Here is a 17064-nt window from a genome sequence, read left to right as displayed (position 1 = left end):
ATCGAACTGAGAGTACGGAGAAGACTAGCCTTAATCTTACCGAAGACCCGCATGGGCTTTTCTGGGTACCGAAGTGAAGGCAAAGTAGTCTACTCCGTCCCTTGTATGGCTATCTATACCTGCTAGGGCACGAATTAGATAGATTTATGGTGTAGGCTGGTAGCATTGTAGGTAGCAACCTTGAGCTACAACTACGCAGGCTGGGGCTGCCATTCATGCTTCGACAGTTAAGCTAGTGGAATCTGAGACTTGAGAGGCCCCAATTTTTTGAACTTTACTCCATACTCAATGAAAATGGATGGACACTTGTGACTTGACATAAGGAATTCAGGGGCGGGTACCTTTTCCTGGTACATTCCAAGACTCCAATGAATATGTGATCTACATCAAAACATGCCGCACCAGATGCCTTTGTTTACTTTCGCCAACAGCAGGCATCTATCTACTAGATACGTATTCTTCATCATCCTGCGATGTTGTCCATTTTAGTGATGTTTCAGGATCCACCGAATAAAGGGCCATGTGGGCGAAAGGATTGCAAGTTTGCGTGTATGTCATCGAGATGGCAGCCTAATTAGCAGTACTGGTTTGGCTCGTGTGTGCCTGAGACAAAGGTTGTTGAAAGGATCTTTGTTGTATTCTGCATAGAAGTCGGCGAGTCGGGGTCTCCGAGCACCGTCGCCCGCTAGATACTTCTTACCGATCGCAGTCGATGCCAGATTAGGCATATCGATACCACAAACTAACCGGCCCTGGTCCTTTGTGCCTTTTTCCATTGGTCCATCTGAAATCCTTGAATGGCCCGTTACCATGGACATATCCACTGCTACATGCTGATAGTATCTTCGCTACCACGTCTACTTCTTGACTCATCTCCCACTATGTCTAGCTTCGTGTTTGGCTACGAGAATTAACCTGTTTGGGTCCCCGACATGCAGCTGTACTCTGTACGGAGTTATCAGTTGTTTTCACCGCTTGTGATTTATTGTTTGGAATATTAAATCTACAGTGTAATTTAGAACATCACGTTGGATTCCCAACATCGGTCAAACTAGGTGATAGAGCACCTATGTACTCCAGTTTGCTATCTGATCAATAACCTGACGGGCTCGTTCTGGTCCGAAAAGAGGATGTTACTTTGTGGTAACGCCCTGACACCTAGCTACCCCAGCAACTGCTCAACTGTACATTGAACATTCCGAGCCCTTTGGATCCCTGAAGCGGCTCGGGACTTGCTAATCCCCGCCAGGTTCAGACACAGGGCCATGCACGCTATGAGGTGCGGTAGATATCCGTCTACGCTAGGCCGGAACATGGGCTCTCCGAACGAATCCCAAGCATTCGTATATAATGTTGATAAGCTCATTTAAGTGACTGGTCGACGGGAGGATGGGCGGCCGACGCCGATGTGAGGCAGAAAACAAAACGCTTTTATTAACAAGTTAACCGTTGTCTATGATGCGTCGAATCGCTAAGGCATGGGCTGCTCCCATCCACAAAGTTTGTGGCTTGAAATGACCGGAGAATATCGGTATGACATCCGATCCATCAATGATACTCCCAGTTGTCAAATCTTGTTTTCTACAGTATGGTCCATGCTCGTGAACTGAGCTCGTGACGCAACTTCCACACCTCATCAATGTAATGGACTCCCATGGTCCCGCGCTGTCTCGCCATCCAAGCGGCCTGTCTGCAATACATTAATGTATTATTCTGCGAGTACTCCGTACAGAGGATGTAACTGTGTAGAAACGCATCTCCGGTAGCCTGAAGACTTTAAACGGCTGGTTTTGGGCTTTTCATGTCTACTAACGAGGGGGTGGTACATTGTTATCGAGCAGCAAACACGCGCTACCGCTCTCCCAAGCGCCGTGATATCCACAGGGACAACTTGAATGGCAGACACCTAACATTGTACTTCAGGTTGCCACACCAATGTTCTCAACTGGAGCGCTGAATATGTGTAGCCACTGGGCGATAGAGCACGTGACTTATAACTTCCCGTTTGGGGTTCAGTCACTCAGGGACAATACCACGATAAGTATTGCTCAGATACTATAGACATTGCAAACTTTGCCAGCTCAGCATAGCACATTAGATCTATCATAATCCTGAATCAGATGCAAACTACAAACATCTTATCCCCGTTCAAATCAAATCTCCCCGACTGGAACCACCAAGAAACCAAAATGATGGGGTACCTTCCGCCTTAGGCATAAATCACATGACCCCACGGAAGCGAAACGCTAAGCCCTGCCCGCACAAAAAAACTACCACTACTGAACGGCTTGACAGACGGTCGACAACCTCATCATCGCCAGTCCATACACTCAGCTCGCCGTCGCGACAAGTCTTCAAGATGCCGGTTAGCAGCCCTCCCTGTCATTCGAACGACCGTGAAACCCTCCATTTTGTGCTGGAAATAAAAAGAATATGAAAACGGCTACACGGAATAGGGAAAAGTGGTCGGGATGATGAAGTTGAACAGCAGGCTAACGATCTACTCTCTTCTTTCAACATAGAGCCACAAGAGTTTCCGCACCAAGCAGAAGCTTGCCAAAGCTCAGAGACAGAACCGTCCTATCCCCCAGTGGATTCGTCTCAGGACCGGTAACACCATCAGGTAAATAAGAAACCGTCACCTGTTCCCAATCTGCACGCAACCCATACAACACATCCCGCGAAGTCCTCGATGAGTCCCAGCGAAGAAAATACAAAGAGCATGGGAAGGAGAGAAACGAATATGAACGAACGAACAAACAAGAGGAGGAATATTCAAGATACGCCAGATGATTCACCATCACACACCAAAACCCTCAATCAACTAGTCGACCGCTGGGAACAACATCAAAGGACACAGCACATCCCACTTTCTAAATCCATACACACAATTCTACTATGAATCAAAATTACCGAATACTAACATATCTCTTTCCCAACCCAGATACAACGCCAAGCGTAGGCACTGGCGCAAGTCCCGTCTCGGAGTCTAAATCCGTCCTTTGGAGGAACCTTCCACACCAACCGACTTTTTCGATTCCGCCCCGAGAAATGTCTCTGTCCACCTGCTGCTACTTTCCCGGGGGAAAATGTTTCGTTCAGTTGCTGTGATACCGCTGCCAACAATGACAACAACAACTCTTGTGTGCCGCTACTGCTCGCGATGATACAAAAAATATAAAGAAACAAAAAATCCACTTGCATCATTATAGATTATGTTGCCTGAAATCAAAACCCGCTTTTTGAGATGCCCGTTTCGATTCTCACATACTCTCTCTATTGTTTTCCTTTTGCTCTTTCTCCCGCTTTAAAACCCCGACAAGTTATTTTAAGCGCGAGGGGAAGGAAGAGTGCATAAGCGGGAAGAGGAGGGGGAGATTACTTTTTCTGTTTGGTTTTTCTTCTTCTTCTATTTTGATGGAGGGGTTTCTCAACCTGGTCTGTGGTGGTGCAGTGGTGCTTCTGCAAGATGTGTGTACACGAGCTGAAAGGAACGACAAAAAATCGAAAATTCATCATGATGGGTTAATGAGCAGTTTGAACGAAGATCTTTTTCCTATGTCTGTATATGATGATATGGTTTGTGTCGCTGTAGTCTTTCCGCGTTGCGTGGATTCGGGGTCTAGATCCTCCCATTGTAGGCTGTATTTCTATAGACACTACAGTAGTAGCAACCCGTCTTGCCTACTGGATATTAACGACTAGTACTACTATGCAAGCTATTACTAGCAGGAGAAGATTACAGTTTTCTCTACCTTTGCACTTGGAACAGGGTAACTTTACAGCAATGATATGCGCAATGGCGTTAACAGCATTAGTTAACCTTGTTACTACTTTAGAGCTACATCTATCCCCTGCTCATAACGAACGAATGGCAAGGACCAAAGGGAAAAGAGATAATGAGAGAGCAAACCGCTGATGTTAGAGAAATTGAGTGAAAAAGTAAAAGACTAGTAACTCCATGAACTGCAACCTGAGACCCAAACGAGACCCGAATTAAAACATCATGACAGCTCATCTTCCTCGGCTTGCTTGCAATCAACAAGCCGTCGGAGTCAGCATACTGATGTCATGAATTAACGCAGATTTAGCGGCTATGGCGAGTATAATGTTAGCATACACTCAGATGGTAAGATAGCGGGTGTTGGGTTTCTGTAAAAGACTTACTCCTCGGCCCACTCGTTCTCACGGCGGATCTGATCCTCCTCCTCGGGGGTGAAGTCGTTCTGGATGTTGAAGGTCTTGCGGATCTCTTCCGGAGACTTGCCCTTGATCATGTTTGCGACAGTCTTGCATCCGACATCCAGAAGACCCTTAATGTCGAGGTAGTTTGCGGCCTGTCGAGTTAAGCGCCAAGTTAGTAGGTGGGCTTTCCTAGAGAGTAGTTCGTCACACGTACCAGAATGATCTCAAACAACATCTCCTGGTCAACCTGGGTAAATTTCTGATCCCACTCGTCGATGTCGGTGGTCTTGCGGCGGGAGTCATCCTCCTCGCCGGTGCTGGGGGGGTCGTTCTTGTGGTGTCTGCACCATTCGATGACCTTCTTCAGAACAGCTTCGTTGACCTGTGTTCCGGTTGTGGTTAGCTATGGCCACCAATGGTCCTTTTATTTCACGGATAACTCACATTAGGGATCGGAATCTCCTCGTTGGCGTCACCCAGATCTTCCAGCATGTTCTTGATGAGGAGGGAGCGCTCGGCAACATCACGTTCTGTATTTTCACAGGTGTTAGCGTATCTGCTCTAATCGTAACACAGACAGCGAGCGCGTCTGCCGGGCTCGAACAACCACGTGCACTTACCACACTCAATGTGCACGCCGTCGCCACTGATGAAGGTCAACATGGGACCGGAGTAAGGAGCAGGTGTGTCAGCCATTTTGTTGAGGTGTATTAGGAAGTGTCTAAAAGATTCAAGTTCTTTGGGTGAAGATGTCAGCTCTCAGCACTGGAGTGAGTTGTGTTGTTGTTGGTTCAAAGACCAGCGACGACGTTGTAGATATGAGGGGTACCTGGGTGGGGGAAGACGTTTGCTTACTTTGCAAATCTAGCCGTGACAGCGGAATGTGAATGAGTTGAAGTGAGTTGGTTGGTGATGGGTGATGGGTGAACAAGCAGAGATATAGAGGAATATAAATATCCCAACCAGCGGTGGGAAAGTGAGGTGGATGAGAAAGAGATACAAAGGTTCAAATCTGGGGGTTGAAAGGGAAGGAGGTTGCTTGGGAGAGTTCCGAGACCGATGAAAGCGAAGAGCGATGAATGGCCCGGCGTTGAGGCTGACGAGGGTCCGGCAGTCTCCTCCGTCATTCGCTGCTGCTGACTCCACCCGGGCGGTTGTGGCCTGGTGCTGCCTGAATAGACGGTCTTTCTTTCTTCTTCCGATTTCCTTTACTTACTTACTCACAAGACAAGCAAATGAAATGAATCAGCAGAGTGAATAACTACTATTACACAGTACTTTGTAATATCAAGGATATTACCTATTATTCTAATTTTTATTTACCTTGCCTAAAGCTTATGCCCATTGTTGCGTAAATGATCTATTGTGTTCATTGATGTGAATGAAGTTGACCAAAGACTATCAACTAACTATACATCATCTGTATAGTACCTTCCACCAAAGTCCAACAAGCAACCGGTAGTTTCTTTGATCAGTCTAGATGATAGCAAGGGGATTCCCTAGATGTCTCGCAGAAGCTGATTGAACACCGTTCATCCTCTGGAAATCATCTAGAATCAAGTGTTTCCCAATGGAGGAAATCCCGACCGCTGCATCAACAACACATACACCACCAGCATTCAACATTCCATCGATCGGTCGCACTAACTCTGGGAGTGCACGGATGCAGAAGTGGAAGGGGAGGTCTCCAGTTGTTGCCAAGTTGGAGAATTCCCATCTGCCTCAATGCTTGGATGTCAAAATTGCCGATAGATCCGTTCCTGAGGATCCTCGATGGGCTGTCTGACCCACCAGCACAAGCCAGGACTTGAACTATCAACGGAGTAATTTCACCCCAAAGGCCAATAGTTCCTGGTAGAAAGAAGTGATATCACCCCCACGAACACAACAACCATCCTTTTCCCATCCACTCGGAGTCTAACGCTTCAACTTCTCGGGGATAACATTTATCTCCAGTACGCTTTGTTTCTCCTGGAATCTTACGTTTTGACCTTCTTTTCTTTTCTTTTCTCTTTTTATTTCTTTTTTCCCTCTTCCCCTCTCCCTCTATCGCTCTATAGTTGCTTTTGCGTCTATTGTTTTTCCCTTTTCCTACTTCTGGATAGCCCGCCCTTCATGTCCCAACAAGTCATTCCTTGATTTCTCTTTCCACGTTCATCTCCATATATATTCTCGGATGCAGAACGGCTACTAGTACTAGGCAACCGGCATGTACAGTATCCCCCAAAATCAGACTGGTCCCTTGTCGCCTTGAGATTCTCCGCGCTTCAATCAATCACCCCCCAATCCCAAGCCATGTGGAGACGAACGTACCTGCTGCTGCTGGTGATCCGGGTGTACTTTGCACTGTCTCCAAGTTATGTACACCCGGATGAGAATTTCCAAGGCCCTGAAGTCTTCGCAGGTGAGTCAATTCCACTGAGTCGCACAAATTATTCTCTATCTCCCTTGCGATCTTGATCTTATTTTTTCCCGGGCGGTGCGACCGCTTGTGACTGGAGATGGCGCTCTTCCGACGCATCCCGCGCATCGAAGCAGCCTTGTCCTCTCCACCGCAAATCCCCAAATCTACTTGGGAACTGAATGCGCATTGCTCACAAATGGTTTCCTAGGTCGCATTTTCTCCTATCCATCCCGCTTACCCTGGGAGTTCACCTCCGATAAGCCGATACGCAGCGTCTTCCCACTATGGCCGACCTACGACGTACCGATGAACTTGCTGAAGGGGTTCTATACAGAAAGCGGGACACTAAACCCTCCGCCAGAGCTGGTTTACTATGTGTTGCGAGGGGTCATGTTTCTCCTGAGCTTTGTGCTCGAGGATTGGGCCGTCTATGAGCTGGTTCCCCTACCGCGCCATCGCCGCGCGACGGTGGTCCTAGTCGCATCCTCGTATGTCACCTGGACATATCAGACGCACACCTTCTCCAACTCCATCGAGACCCTGTTGGTCGCCTGGGGCTTAGTCTTGATTCAGCGCATTGTTGATAACAAGGTAGGTTTATTAGTGCGGAATCCAGATAATGCTAGCTCCTGGCTAATCACTGCTTATAGCGACGCTCGTCCATCTTCGCATGCGCCGTGCTATCTCTCATCGCTGTCGTGGGTGTCTTCAACCGCATCACTTTTCCGGCCTTCCTCCTCGTTCCAGGACTGCGGTTACTGCCTCATTTCTGGCGCAAGTACGTATTGCGCAGCCTTGTGGACCCCCCTCTTTCCACCAAGCCTAACATCTTTTAGGCCTTTCTCCTTGCTTTCATTTGCTGGGTTCGGTTTATTCTTCTTCTGCGTCGCTGTCCTCGTCGATACAACATTCTACAACCCTTCTGCCTCGCTTTGGGACGCTGTTCACGCACCTATAATCACGCCCCTCAATAATCTGCTCTACAATAGCGACAAGTCCAACCTAGCTCTCCATGGCCTTCACCCTCGGTATCATCACTTTTTAGTCAATCTGCCGCAACTCCTGGGGCCAGCGTATGTGGCGATAATACTTTCTTTGGGCAAGTCGAAAGCAATTCAGTCTTCGCTAAAGAACATACGCGCCGTCTCTGCCATATCAGCAACCGCTATGCTTTCCTTGTTTCCACACCAGGAACCCCGGTTCCTGCTTCCATGCGTCCCGCTCCTCCTCAGTTGCCTCCGCGTGCGCAAATCGCGTCTTTTCTTGGCGGCTTGGGTGATTTTCAATGCCGCTCTAGGGTTCCTCATGGGAGTGTACCATCAGGGTGGCGTAGTCCCTACTCAGCTTGCGATCCCCTCAATCGTCTCCGATAGCTTCTTCGAGGCTGGTGCCAGCGACAACGCCCAGAAATCGGCTACAGTACTCTGGTGGAAGACCTATTCCCCTCCATTGTGGTTGTTGGGAGATAACACCAGCACCCAGCTGGACATCGAAACACGAGACTTGATGGGTATTTCCGGACCAGAATTGGCCAGCGAGCTCGAGAAATTGGTGCCACAATGCCCAAACCCCGACGACAGCAGCCGCTTGGATGATCCCGAACGCTCGGTCTTTGTGGTCGCACCTAAATCTGCTACTTTCCTCGACCGGTATACACATCCCTCGCCCGACAATTCAGGTCTCACGCTGCACGAGCTGTGGACTTGGCGCAAGCATCTCAATTTGGATGACCTGGACTTTGGCACTGATGGCATTTTCCCTACCTTGAACCGAGTGATCGGCAGACGCGGATTGTCCGTCTGGGCCGCTCGAAGAAGTGGTTGTGTTTGACAGATTACGCTTCAAAATATCAGATGACGTTGAAGCTCACTCGGTCAGCTGGCAGCGGGAAACAACTTAGATCCCGCTTTCGACGGAGACAACCTTCACATCTTTCTTCTTCATTTCTTGGTTATTGTTTCTTATCCCTTCTTCTTGGCATTTGCATACCCGTTCTTGATTAGCCCCTTCTCATACCACACATCCTACCTACCTACCTATCACCTACCTATCAACAGCAGACTATACTACATACTACCCATGCTACTATATCCCATTATATACCCCACCAACCACATGAACCAACCTTCTTCCATTCTCATCCTCTCAGCGAAAATCTCTCTACTACTAGTCCATCGGTACAGATTCTACGCGCTTAGTAGTACCCTATTAATGCGTGCATGTGCCCACCAACCTATACCCATTCCTATATACCCACATATTATATAATTTACATCGTCACGACACTAGAATATACCCCGCTACTCCAAAATCATAATCACATCTGAATTCTTTTCCATCTTGTAAAATATATATACTAATTTCGAGAAACTTGATGAAAGTAGTATGTCCAATAGAGATACCTATCATCCAACCACTCCTACCTACAAGTGAAACTATAAACTTGTATCAATCCTACTACATATTTCTACTATAAACCACCTAGATCAACTACCTAATTAGTAACCCACATACATACTACTAGCACAACATTCCAGGATAGTGATCGCGCATGCTAGTACCCAGTCACCAGTCCTATGTCATCCGATCAAGCGCAGATCCGTCAGTCATGTCGGTCGGTCATGCGTTCGGGATCCTCAACTCCCCTTACTTCCTTCCTACCTTCCTCCCCTCTCTACACTTATAGATATAAGTACTACTAGTAGCGTGCACTGCATAAAACAACAAATCAGGAGTCTTGACTTTTAGCAACTCCGAATCAATAGATGATTCCTTGATATAATTCGATAGATTTGGGGGGGTGGTAGAATGACTGAGGCAAGGGGAAGGGAGGGAAGGGGGCGCAACGCCTTGTTTTCGTTTCCATTAACTAGATACATGACTGGAAGGTCATATTGAGGAGAGTTGGAGAAGGAGATAGAATAATAGAAGTGAATATAGAGAAGAAACATGAGAATATCGCGAAAATGGAAACATCATCCGTCCATCAGTGACACTGGCTTACTGATTTGTCGTCCAGTGTTAAGACGAGCGTGTGAAGGATAAGTAGTACTATCGGGGGTGGATCCGACAATAAAAGACACGCTCCAGCCTGGCCTGGGGTTCGCAAGCCAGAGGCATGAGGTTGAAGCCATTTTCTGATCTACGTAATCGTCGACTCTCATAAGATCTTGAGGCGAAGGGGAAGAAGAGAAAAGTGGGTACATATCGACGTTAATTAGGAAAAGAGAACATGATTCGAAGCAGTGAGCAGCATCTCAAACACATGGGAATACACGGGCCGTGCTTGAATCACATATCCTCGGGATCATCAGGGTTTTCAAACAGATAGTTAGCTGCGAGCTCTTCGTTCTTGTCGCAAGCGAAATAAGCTTGAATGACCAAGTCCCGAGAGAATCCAAGCCGGCAGAGCTAGCAAAAACATGTCAGCTACGTTTCCACAAAGAATGATGGGAATATGGTATACGCACGCGTTCAATGGCATCTCTCTCCTCTTCCGTGACGTGAATTTGAGTCGTACCAGGGGGCAGCGCCTCGTCATCATCAGGTTCCTCACTCAGGAGCTGCAGAAATTGTTCCTCATTTTGACCAATGAGCTGCGCGATCTGGGGGTTTCCAGCGGCGACTTGTTGAAGGATGGGCTCGAGCATTTGTGGTTGTTGTTGGACCAACTGACGAAGCTGCTGGAAGTGGGGGTTGTTGCGAAGAAATTCGAGACTCGGGAGTTCAGCGCCACCGGCACCTCGAGCTCCTCGAGCTCCTCCCTCCTGGCCACCAGCCTGAGCGGCAGCCTCGAACAGGTTGACCGGTTCGTCGTCACCAGCGGACGGAGCGCTTTCGGGAGCAGCAGTCTGGGGTGCGCTAGCGGCAGCGGCTTGCTGTTGCTGTTCCTGTTGAATGTTGTCGGGGATACCCTGCTTAAAGTCAGCGCAAAATCGGGCAACCCATGGCCCGATGCCAGCGCCATGAACTCACATTCAAAAGGTATTCAATAGCACGGTCGGGGTTGAAGAAAGCAGCCCTCATTGCACGGTTAACATCACTCCGAGCGAAACCCATTGCCTCCATCTGAGCCACGACAGCTTCGCTCTGAGTGCCACTCAGCAATGCGGAGGGGTCATTGAATGCGGAGCCCTGTGCCTGGGAGGCCCCCGCGGCGGCCGGAGAGGGAGTCGAAGGAACAGCCGGTGTAGTGGAAGCGGCAGATGGGGCTGGGGCGGGAGGCGCAGCAGGAGTAGAGGTGACTGCTCTGGATGGGGTGGAGGGCGCTTGTGACGAGGTGCCGGAGGAAGTAGCCTTGGGCTACACCACGAGAAATTAGTCCTTCATCCAAAAGGCATGTATCCTTAGCCTGAGGTCTACGTACCTTAGAGACCATGCACACTATGAACCCCTTCTCCTCGATGTTGTATGACTCGATCGTCTTGTCATCTTGAAGGATCTTTCCTGTTGGAGGGAAGAACGGTCAGCGCTGAAATTACGGCCTAACATAGTGGCAGAGGCTATCGAGAGTACTGCAGCAACTGTAAGATGCAAGAGATGCTTAACTTACCGGAGTAGATGAGCTTAAGCTGAGGAACCTCCCATCCCTTCTCCTTGGAGATCTTTTCCTTCACTTGCCCGACCTGTCGGATAATTCATTTAGCCCCGCACTGACGCCGGCAAAGTCACGACGCTGAGAGAAGGGAACCGCCTACCGTCTCAGAGGGCTCTGCATCGATTACAAACTTTTGTTGTTTCAGGTCCTAGAGGAGGGAGAACGAACATGTCAGACTCGAGGACAAGCAGAGGGGGTGGGGTAGAAATCACGCGTACCTTGAACGTGAGCTTCATCTTGCGCCACCGGATGGAAGAGAGATGGCTCGGTGGGGTGGTGTTCTGGGGGGAGCACGGAGATGTAGAAGAAAGGATACACGGGGGAGCTAGAAGCACCTGTTGATGTAGTTTGATGAGGGGGAGGGAAAGAGGGGGGAAACAATCAACGGTCTGGGAATAAACCGGAAGAGCAGCAAGCGATGATTGATGATGACAATCATGACGCCGGAGCAAGAGAAGGAGCTGGCTGGGAGGCGGTCACTCACGGTCTTTCCTTCCCCAGCCACTCAGCCACACAAAACCCCTCGCTAGTTTGGTTTTGTTTTGTTTGGGAAGGTACTACTCAGCCACTTTTTTCACATAGTAAAGAGTAAGTATAGTTACTATATCTATCTATCTACTTAACTTTCAATGTGTATGGCCATAATTGGAGGCTAAGTCAAATCCTCCGAAAATATCATTATTCGCTCGAAATACTCCCCAGAATTGTAGGCAGCCAGTTTCATGAAATAGGGTGTATTGAAAGTAAAGTACTAGTTTTGTACCTTGAATCAGGCAATTGCCGTTACTACTTAGTACTCAGATTGCCATTCGGGAAGTTATCGATGGAAATATATCTTTGTTCAATCATGCCGACCACCAGTCCTGAATAATACTACTAGTATTTATTAGTTATCATCCACTTCACATATTCAGAATATTACTCTACAATACGGAAAAGTGTCATCCGATTACTATTACTACCTACTTATTACTTACGCGACAGTCTTCCTTTTCCTGCCCGCTCCACAAAGCGATGCGCCCAGTTGACTCTTCTCCGTTCTGCGCCGCTTTCTCTTCAATTTTTCCCTGATATGATGAAACCATATACAATAATTCTGTAACCCATACGGAGTTGCAGTGCTTGGTACTTTGGATGCCGTGCCACCCGTGGCAAGGGGTATGGCCCTATCGACCTGTCGTATAGATGTATCACATGGAGTGGTTGATGCGGTGGAGAGAACTACTACTTACCAACACGAAGCCATCAGGATTCCACAATTAGCTGCCGCCTTGGGCGGATATTCTCACCCCATGTACGGCAGAGATCAATAAGACTCCATATAATTCCATCTCTACTGTACTGATTGCTTGCTCTTTCAACCAGTATTATTGGATGGGATTCTAACCCTCTTAAATCTCCTCCCAAACCATTGTTTAGGAAGAAGGAGCAGCTGCCTCCCCGCTTCTCATCCTTCACAACTAACTATAGCGGCCCCTCCCGGGAACGGAGTGATAGATCACAGCTCTGCTTTGCAGGACTTGGGCGCTCCCCAAGTCCCGTCCAGGAATCAAAACAGACGATCTCCCAATTAAGGCTTTCCCGGAACTCTGGAGATCCTCCCGGCCGCTGCGTACAGCAAAGCCAGCCTGATCTGACAAATTCTCTTCTAGACCTGTTCCATATGATGAGGATACCTCTGAGGTATGCCGTGCAGCGTTGGCGATTAATTCGTCACTCCCCTTTGGTGGTGAACTTGAAGTTCAAGCTCAGAGTTTTTGTCTTTGCATCGTACTGGGAGATAATCATACGAAGATTAAGCATGTAGGTTCATGAAGGCTGCGTGGGTGACAGTTTCTGATGTTAAAGGCATGTCATCCCTGGCCGTTGGAAGTCATCGCCAAACATGAGCTTCCCTTTGACGTATATAACTACGAGTCAGCTTGACAGTGATCATGAAACCCTTTGTAAATATGTTTTCTTTTTTTCAATTTTTCCTTCCTGGTGCCCCTACCTACTTGACACGACCACCCCCTTCCCTTTCGTGGCAATCGAGAGGGGCCCAGTTCCCCCAATAGCTGGCAAGACTAGGGCATCGAGGGAATGGTCGAGAAAGGCACCTCGATCACCGAGCCTACCGATCCGCACTAAGATTGGTATGATTCCCATCTGCTCCTCTGGCAGCCCCTGCTAGTCTAGTGAGATCGAGACCCTGGAGGCGTAGATTGCTCGGCTCCAAGTCCATTCGCCATTGCCATTCGACCGCTGCTCGAAGTAGTCAACGCCCCCCCTGTCATGATAATCCTGGTAACTGCATACGCGCTTTTTCTTCGAACAATCCATGCGTCCTTATTCAATTATCCTCGGGGAACCCATTCCCCCCGTCTTTCCCTCTTTAGCTTAATTGATTGACTCTCGTTCTTTCCGGGTTGTTGGGTATTTACTCCGGCTCGACCCTCGTCCACCATTGTCCCTCGTTTGATCATTGCTAACTCGTCACGCCCACGATTTTGTCCGCCCGATCTTTTCCATCGAGACATCATCACACTGTCCTTCCATGCTATCATATTGCCTCTGTACTTTCCAAGGCTTTCCTTCAAGTCCAGAACGCTCTCGACGTCACGGTCAGTCCAAACTACGACGGCCGGCTTGGCTGGGTACCAACTGCCTCAATCGCTTCGGCTGAGCTGTGCTGCTAGACTCGACATCTTTGAGCCCCTTAATTGGAAGAGCTGAGAAGACCCTTGGAAATATTCTGGCATCTGCACCTGTCCCTTAAGGGCGATCTTTGGACACTGTCTTTACCACGAAGTCCACAGCATCCATATTCCTTCGTATTAGCCCTGACCCCCCCTTTTTCATGTCTCTTAGTATGCCCAGGGCCTCCCCGGCCCGGATCCTGGGTGGCACTACTTTATTATCGACGTTCATTACTACTATCCTCGATGGCATGTGCTTCACCTTCTCCAGATCCCTCTCATCTCGTGTGTCTTCGGTGGAATCGGCCATTGTCAGCTTGGGCGCAGTCAGCTGTCTTGCGCTTGTATCTTTGATGCTCCTCTGGATCAAAGATATAAAAAGTGAGCCTATAGAGCAGTGCAGAAACCACCGAGCCATTGCATATGGGCTTATTGCTGCATATTTATCAGTGGCCACTGGCGTGACAGCAGGAGGGATAGCATGGAGTGCAGCTCAGTCCGTGTCAGCTAAGAAGTCGACGGCCACAAGGCATCAGTCCTTGCTAGTGGCTCGCTGCACCATATGGGCTATTTCAGTCCTCAGCCAAGGAATACTAGGAGGCTATTTCCTGACAACCTTGGCGAGACGGGAATCCACCAGCAAATGGTCGCCACCATCCGTATCCCAAGAGCTTGAGGTGCTTTCTGATAAAACAAGCGTGAAAGACGCAAGCACCGTGCAATCATCCTCTCTGGCCAGCGAGTCCCAGCGACCATCCGCTGATTTGAAGACGAATTCCGATACTGTCCCTCCGATCCAACCGTCTGTTTCGAATACAGAGTCCCAGGCCTCAAATCGCTATTCTGGACGCACACTATTCCAGCATGACTCCAAGCAGAGCTCCTTTGACCTGCAGCGATCATACGTACCTCATGGAGACAGCACAGCCACACCGGCCACAGTAGAGGAGCACCCCGTTGACCAAGCCGGCAGTGCAGCAGTTGGGGCCAAGCTTCGCCCCGAACCCCCCAAAATTCGACGAAGCTATTCCGATACAAAGCGATCCTTGGATGGCTTGGTTCGCCAGCCCTCGTCAGCACGGTCATCACCCGCGACTTCATCAACACAGCTGGTGACTCCCGCCAGACCTGCCCCTCCCAAGTTGAAACTCCCCGATGAGAGCTTCATTCATCCGTTATTCCGCTCCGACAGCTCATCGCCGCCCCCGACCCCAATGCCAGGTACCACGGTGATTGCCTCACCAGCAGCCGGTCAGACCATTTCCGTGCAGGCCTTGAACCGGGTCAGATCCACTCGTTCGCTGCGATCCCAAGCACCACGCAGCAGATCGCCGTTGTTCGATCAACCACTGAACGGGATGGATCGGAATACTGAGTCACCGGAACCCAGCGGCCGTGGTTCTCCCATGCCCAGCTTCATCATGGCGGCAGATGTGCGGAGCAGTATATCACGGTATGAAAAGAAGTATGACTTAAATGAATCACCGGATGAGAGCTAGCTGGGCCGAAAAGGGGCGCGACCGCAGTGCCGGTTTGGGCTTACATGTCTTTCCTTTGTTTGTTCTTTTTTCCTATGTTGATAGATATCCTGGACATAGCGTTTGATGTAGTTAGCAAGTACTTTCCTAGATAAGTATAGATCATATAATGCATCATGGCTCTCTACTGAATGGCGGATATGCTGACAGCCAGTAGTACAGTGTACAGTATATGTGGCTTGTCAGTGCTAGTTTTCTACCGGGGGTGAAGTTGAAACCTTGAGGTATCGAAATACATCATATGAATAGATCATAATCGAATCTACGTAGAAGCCACTATCCTCGACCATGAAGAATATCAAGGTACTATGTCTATATAGTCAAACACAACATCCAATGACGGCACAAGAATTTAACATGATCAATTATACCTCAAAGTATCCACAAGAAAAAGCCAAGCAAAACCATAAATGCCTGCGTCATTTCTACCTACAGAGCCCGATTCTCTCCCCCCAAAACCTGATCCATCAGATACGGTGAACTTGGATCAAGTTGCGGCCTTTTTTATTTCCTGCATATCCATGCAGATGTACACCAGTCATGGGCTAGACTCTTACGAGGCGCAAATTCGTCATGGATTGGCGGATTTCTGGTTTGTGATGTTTTTGTTTTTTTATTATTATTCTTTTCTTGTCTAAAGTTTGTTTTGTGTTACGAGGTAAATTGGAAAAATGTCTTATCTTCCTTGTCCCCGGGAAAGGACTTTTGGCTGAGAGGGTAAGCAGGTGTTGAATCATATCAACACCATTCTTACACCAGTATTGTGAACTGAATAGAGGCAAGTTAATTGGGGAATATTAGGCTTAAGGGTTGGAGTGACGAAGTCAAGGAAGGATAAGGGGGGAGGGGGGAAGAAGAGGCTTGATGATGGTGATTGATCTGTGTCTATTTTTGACATTATAGGGAAGGGAAGGTGGAATATTGACAGGGAATAAAATGGCTCTAGGATAAGGAATTGAACAATTTGTACTACTGTCTCGCATCAAGAAGAGAAAAGAGAGTTTCAAAAGTTTTACTTAATTTACTCCGTAATCGGAAATGGAAATGGAGATTCGAGTTTAGTTATAAAGTACGAGGAAGCAGGAAGGTACCCACTTTCGGAAAACCCATCCATCATCTACTAGATTACTAGATAGATTGATAGATACTACTTACAAGACTACCTACGTAGATAATGAATAGTAAATCGTACATGAGGTAGGTACCACGGACTAAGTTTAGCAAGGATTTGACACGTGTGTATCTTGATGAACCACCTTTTTTTTTTTTCTTCGAGCATTGGTCACTCAAAGGATCATTGACAGTCTCATCGAATTGTTGCACGGTTTCAGCGCGTTGTCGAGAAGGGAGTGAGTAAGTAGTCGTAAGTAGTCCGGAGTCCGACGACAAAATTCCCTTAGCGGTGATTTTAGTGCTTGGATCTTACTCGGATTAGTTGGTCAGAATTGGCTGGGATGGGATTATACGGCCACACGCCTTGCTCGACTTTACGACGTATTTCCGACCCATTCCATCCAGCTTTTTTTGACAGTCGCTCGGCTTTTCCACGTTCAACTCCTTTTTATTTATTTATTTTTATTTTTTTTTTTTAACCACTTAAAAATTATAAACCTCTGCGTATTTGTTTTGTGCCATGCTAGGTTAGAGATCCATCTGACTATG

General features: G+C 48.1%; 5 protein-coding genes across 5 annotated transcripts; 3 read left to right on the top strand and 2 right to left on the bottom strand.

The window, feature by feature from the left end:
• Nucleotides 1-2522: 2522 nt before the first annotated feature.
• Nucleotides 2523-2995, top strand: BO88DRAFT_399749 (60S ribosomal protein eL39; the record flags this gene model as incomplete). Its single annotated transcript, XM_025705388.1, has 2 exons — nucleotides 2523-2623; nucleotides 2945-2995. Coding segments are annotated over 2 exons (150 nt in total), but the record flags the coding sequence as incomplete, so codon positions are not given.
• Nucleotides 2996-3794: 799 nt separating this feature from the next.
• skpA (SCF ubiquitin ligase subunit skpA) lies at nucleotides 3795-5175 on the bottom strand. The gene is made up of 6 exons (XM_025705387.1): nucleotides 5041-5175; nucleotides 4806-4922; nucleotides 4630-4715; nucleotides 4400-4567; nucleotides 4168-4337; nucleotides 3795-4094 (listed from the first exon to the last, which is right to left on the bottom strand). Exons 2-6 carry the CDS (start codon nucleotides 4879-4881, stop codon nucleotides 4088-4090), a joined length of 507 nt encoding a protein of 168 aa, XP_025567855.1. The 5' UTR covers nucleotides 4882-4922; nucleotides 5041-5175; the 3' UTR covers nucleotides 3795-4087.
• A 1305-nt stretch (nucleotides 5176-6480) lies between these two features.
• On the top strand, nucleotides 6481-8419 carry smp3 (glycosylphosphatidylinositol-alpha 1,2 mannosyltransferase smp3; the record flags this gene model as incomplete). The annotated part of the gene is made up of 4 exons (XM_025707959.1): nucleotides 6481-6589; nucleotides 6687-7180; nucleotides 7240-7367; nucleotides 7426-8419. 4 exons carry the CDS (start codon nucleotides 6481-6483, stop codon nucleotides 8417-8419), a joined length of 1725 nt encoding a protein of 574 aa, XP_025567854.1.
• A 1461-nt stretch (nucleotides 8420-9880) lies between these two features.
• Nucleotides 9881-11422, bottom strand: BO88DRAFT_447902 (putative UV excision repair protein (RadW); the record flags this gene model as incomplete). The annotated part of the gene is made up of 7 exons (XM_025710402.1): nucleotides 9881-10000; nucleotides 10060-10503; nucleotides 10565-10891; nucleotides 10956-11035; nucleotides 11142-11214; nucleotides 11287-11334; nucleotides 11405-11422. The coding sequence occupies 7 exons, from the start codon at nucleotides 11420-11422 to the stop codon at nucleotides 9881-9883; spliced, it is 1110 nt and encodes a 369-aa protein (XP_025567853.1).
• Nucleotides 11423-13879: 2457 nt separating this feature from the next.
• BO88DRAFT_1180 (uncharacterized protein) lies at nucleotides 13880-15383 on the top strand. Its single transcript, XM_025701326.1, has one exon. The coding sequence runs from the start codon at nucleotides 14026-14028 to the stop codon at nucleotides 15361-15363; it is 1338 nt and encodes a 445-aa protein (XP_025567852.1). The 5' UTR covers nucleotides 13880-14025; the 3' UTR covers nucleotides 15364-15383.
• The last annotated feature ends 1681 nt before the right edge of the window (nucleotides 15384-17064 follow it).

The sequence above is a fragment of the Aspergillus vadensis genome (assembly GCF_003184925.1).
Source record: "Aspergillus vadensis CBS 113365 unplaced genomic scaffold BO88scaffold_1, whole genome shotgun sequence".
NCBI lineage: Eukaryota > Fungi > Ascomycota > Eurotiomycetes > Eurotiales > Aspergillaceae > Aspergillus > Aspergillus vadensis.
This window is presented reverse-complemented; position numbering and strand designations above follow the sequence as displayed.

Bases quoted from the DNA above. Each gene is read 5' to 3' on its own strand.
- skpA (XM_025705387.1), bottom strand. From the start codon at position 4,881: ATGGCTGACACACCTGCTCCTTACTCCGGTCCCATGTTGACCTTCATC. The intron at 4,568-4,629 runs GTGAGTTATCCG...ACCGGAACACAG, and splicing joins AGGAGATTCCGATCCCTAAT to GTCAACGAAGCTGTTCTGAA. The intron at 4,338-4,399 runs GTACGTGTGACG...TTAACTCGACAG, and splicing joins TGTTGTTTGAGATCATTCTG to GCCGCAAACTACCTCGACAT.
- BO88DRAFT_1180 (XM_025701326.1), top strand. From the start codon at position 14,026: ATGTCTCTTAGTATGCCCAGGGCCTCCCCGGCCCGGATCCTGGGTGGC.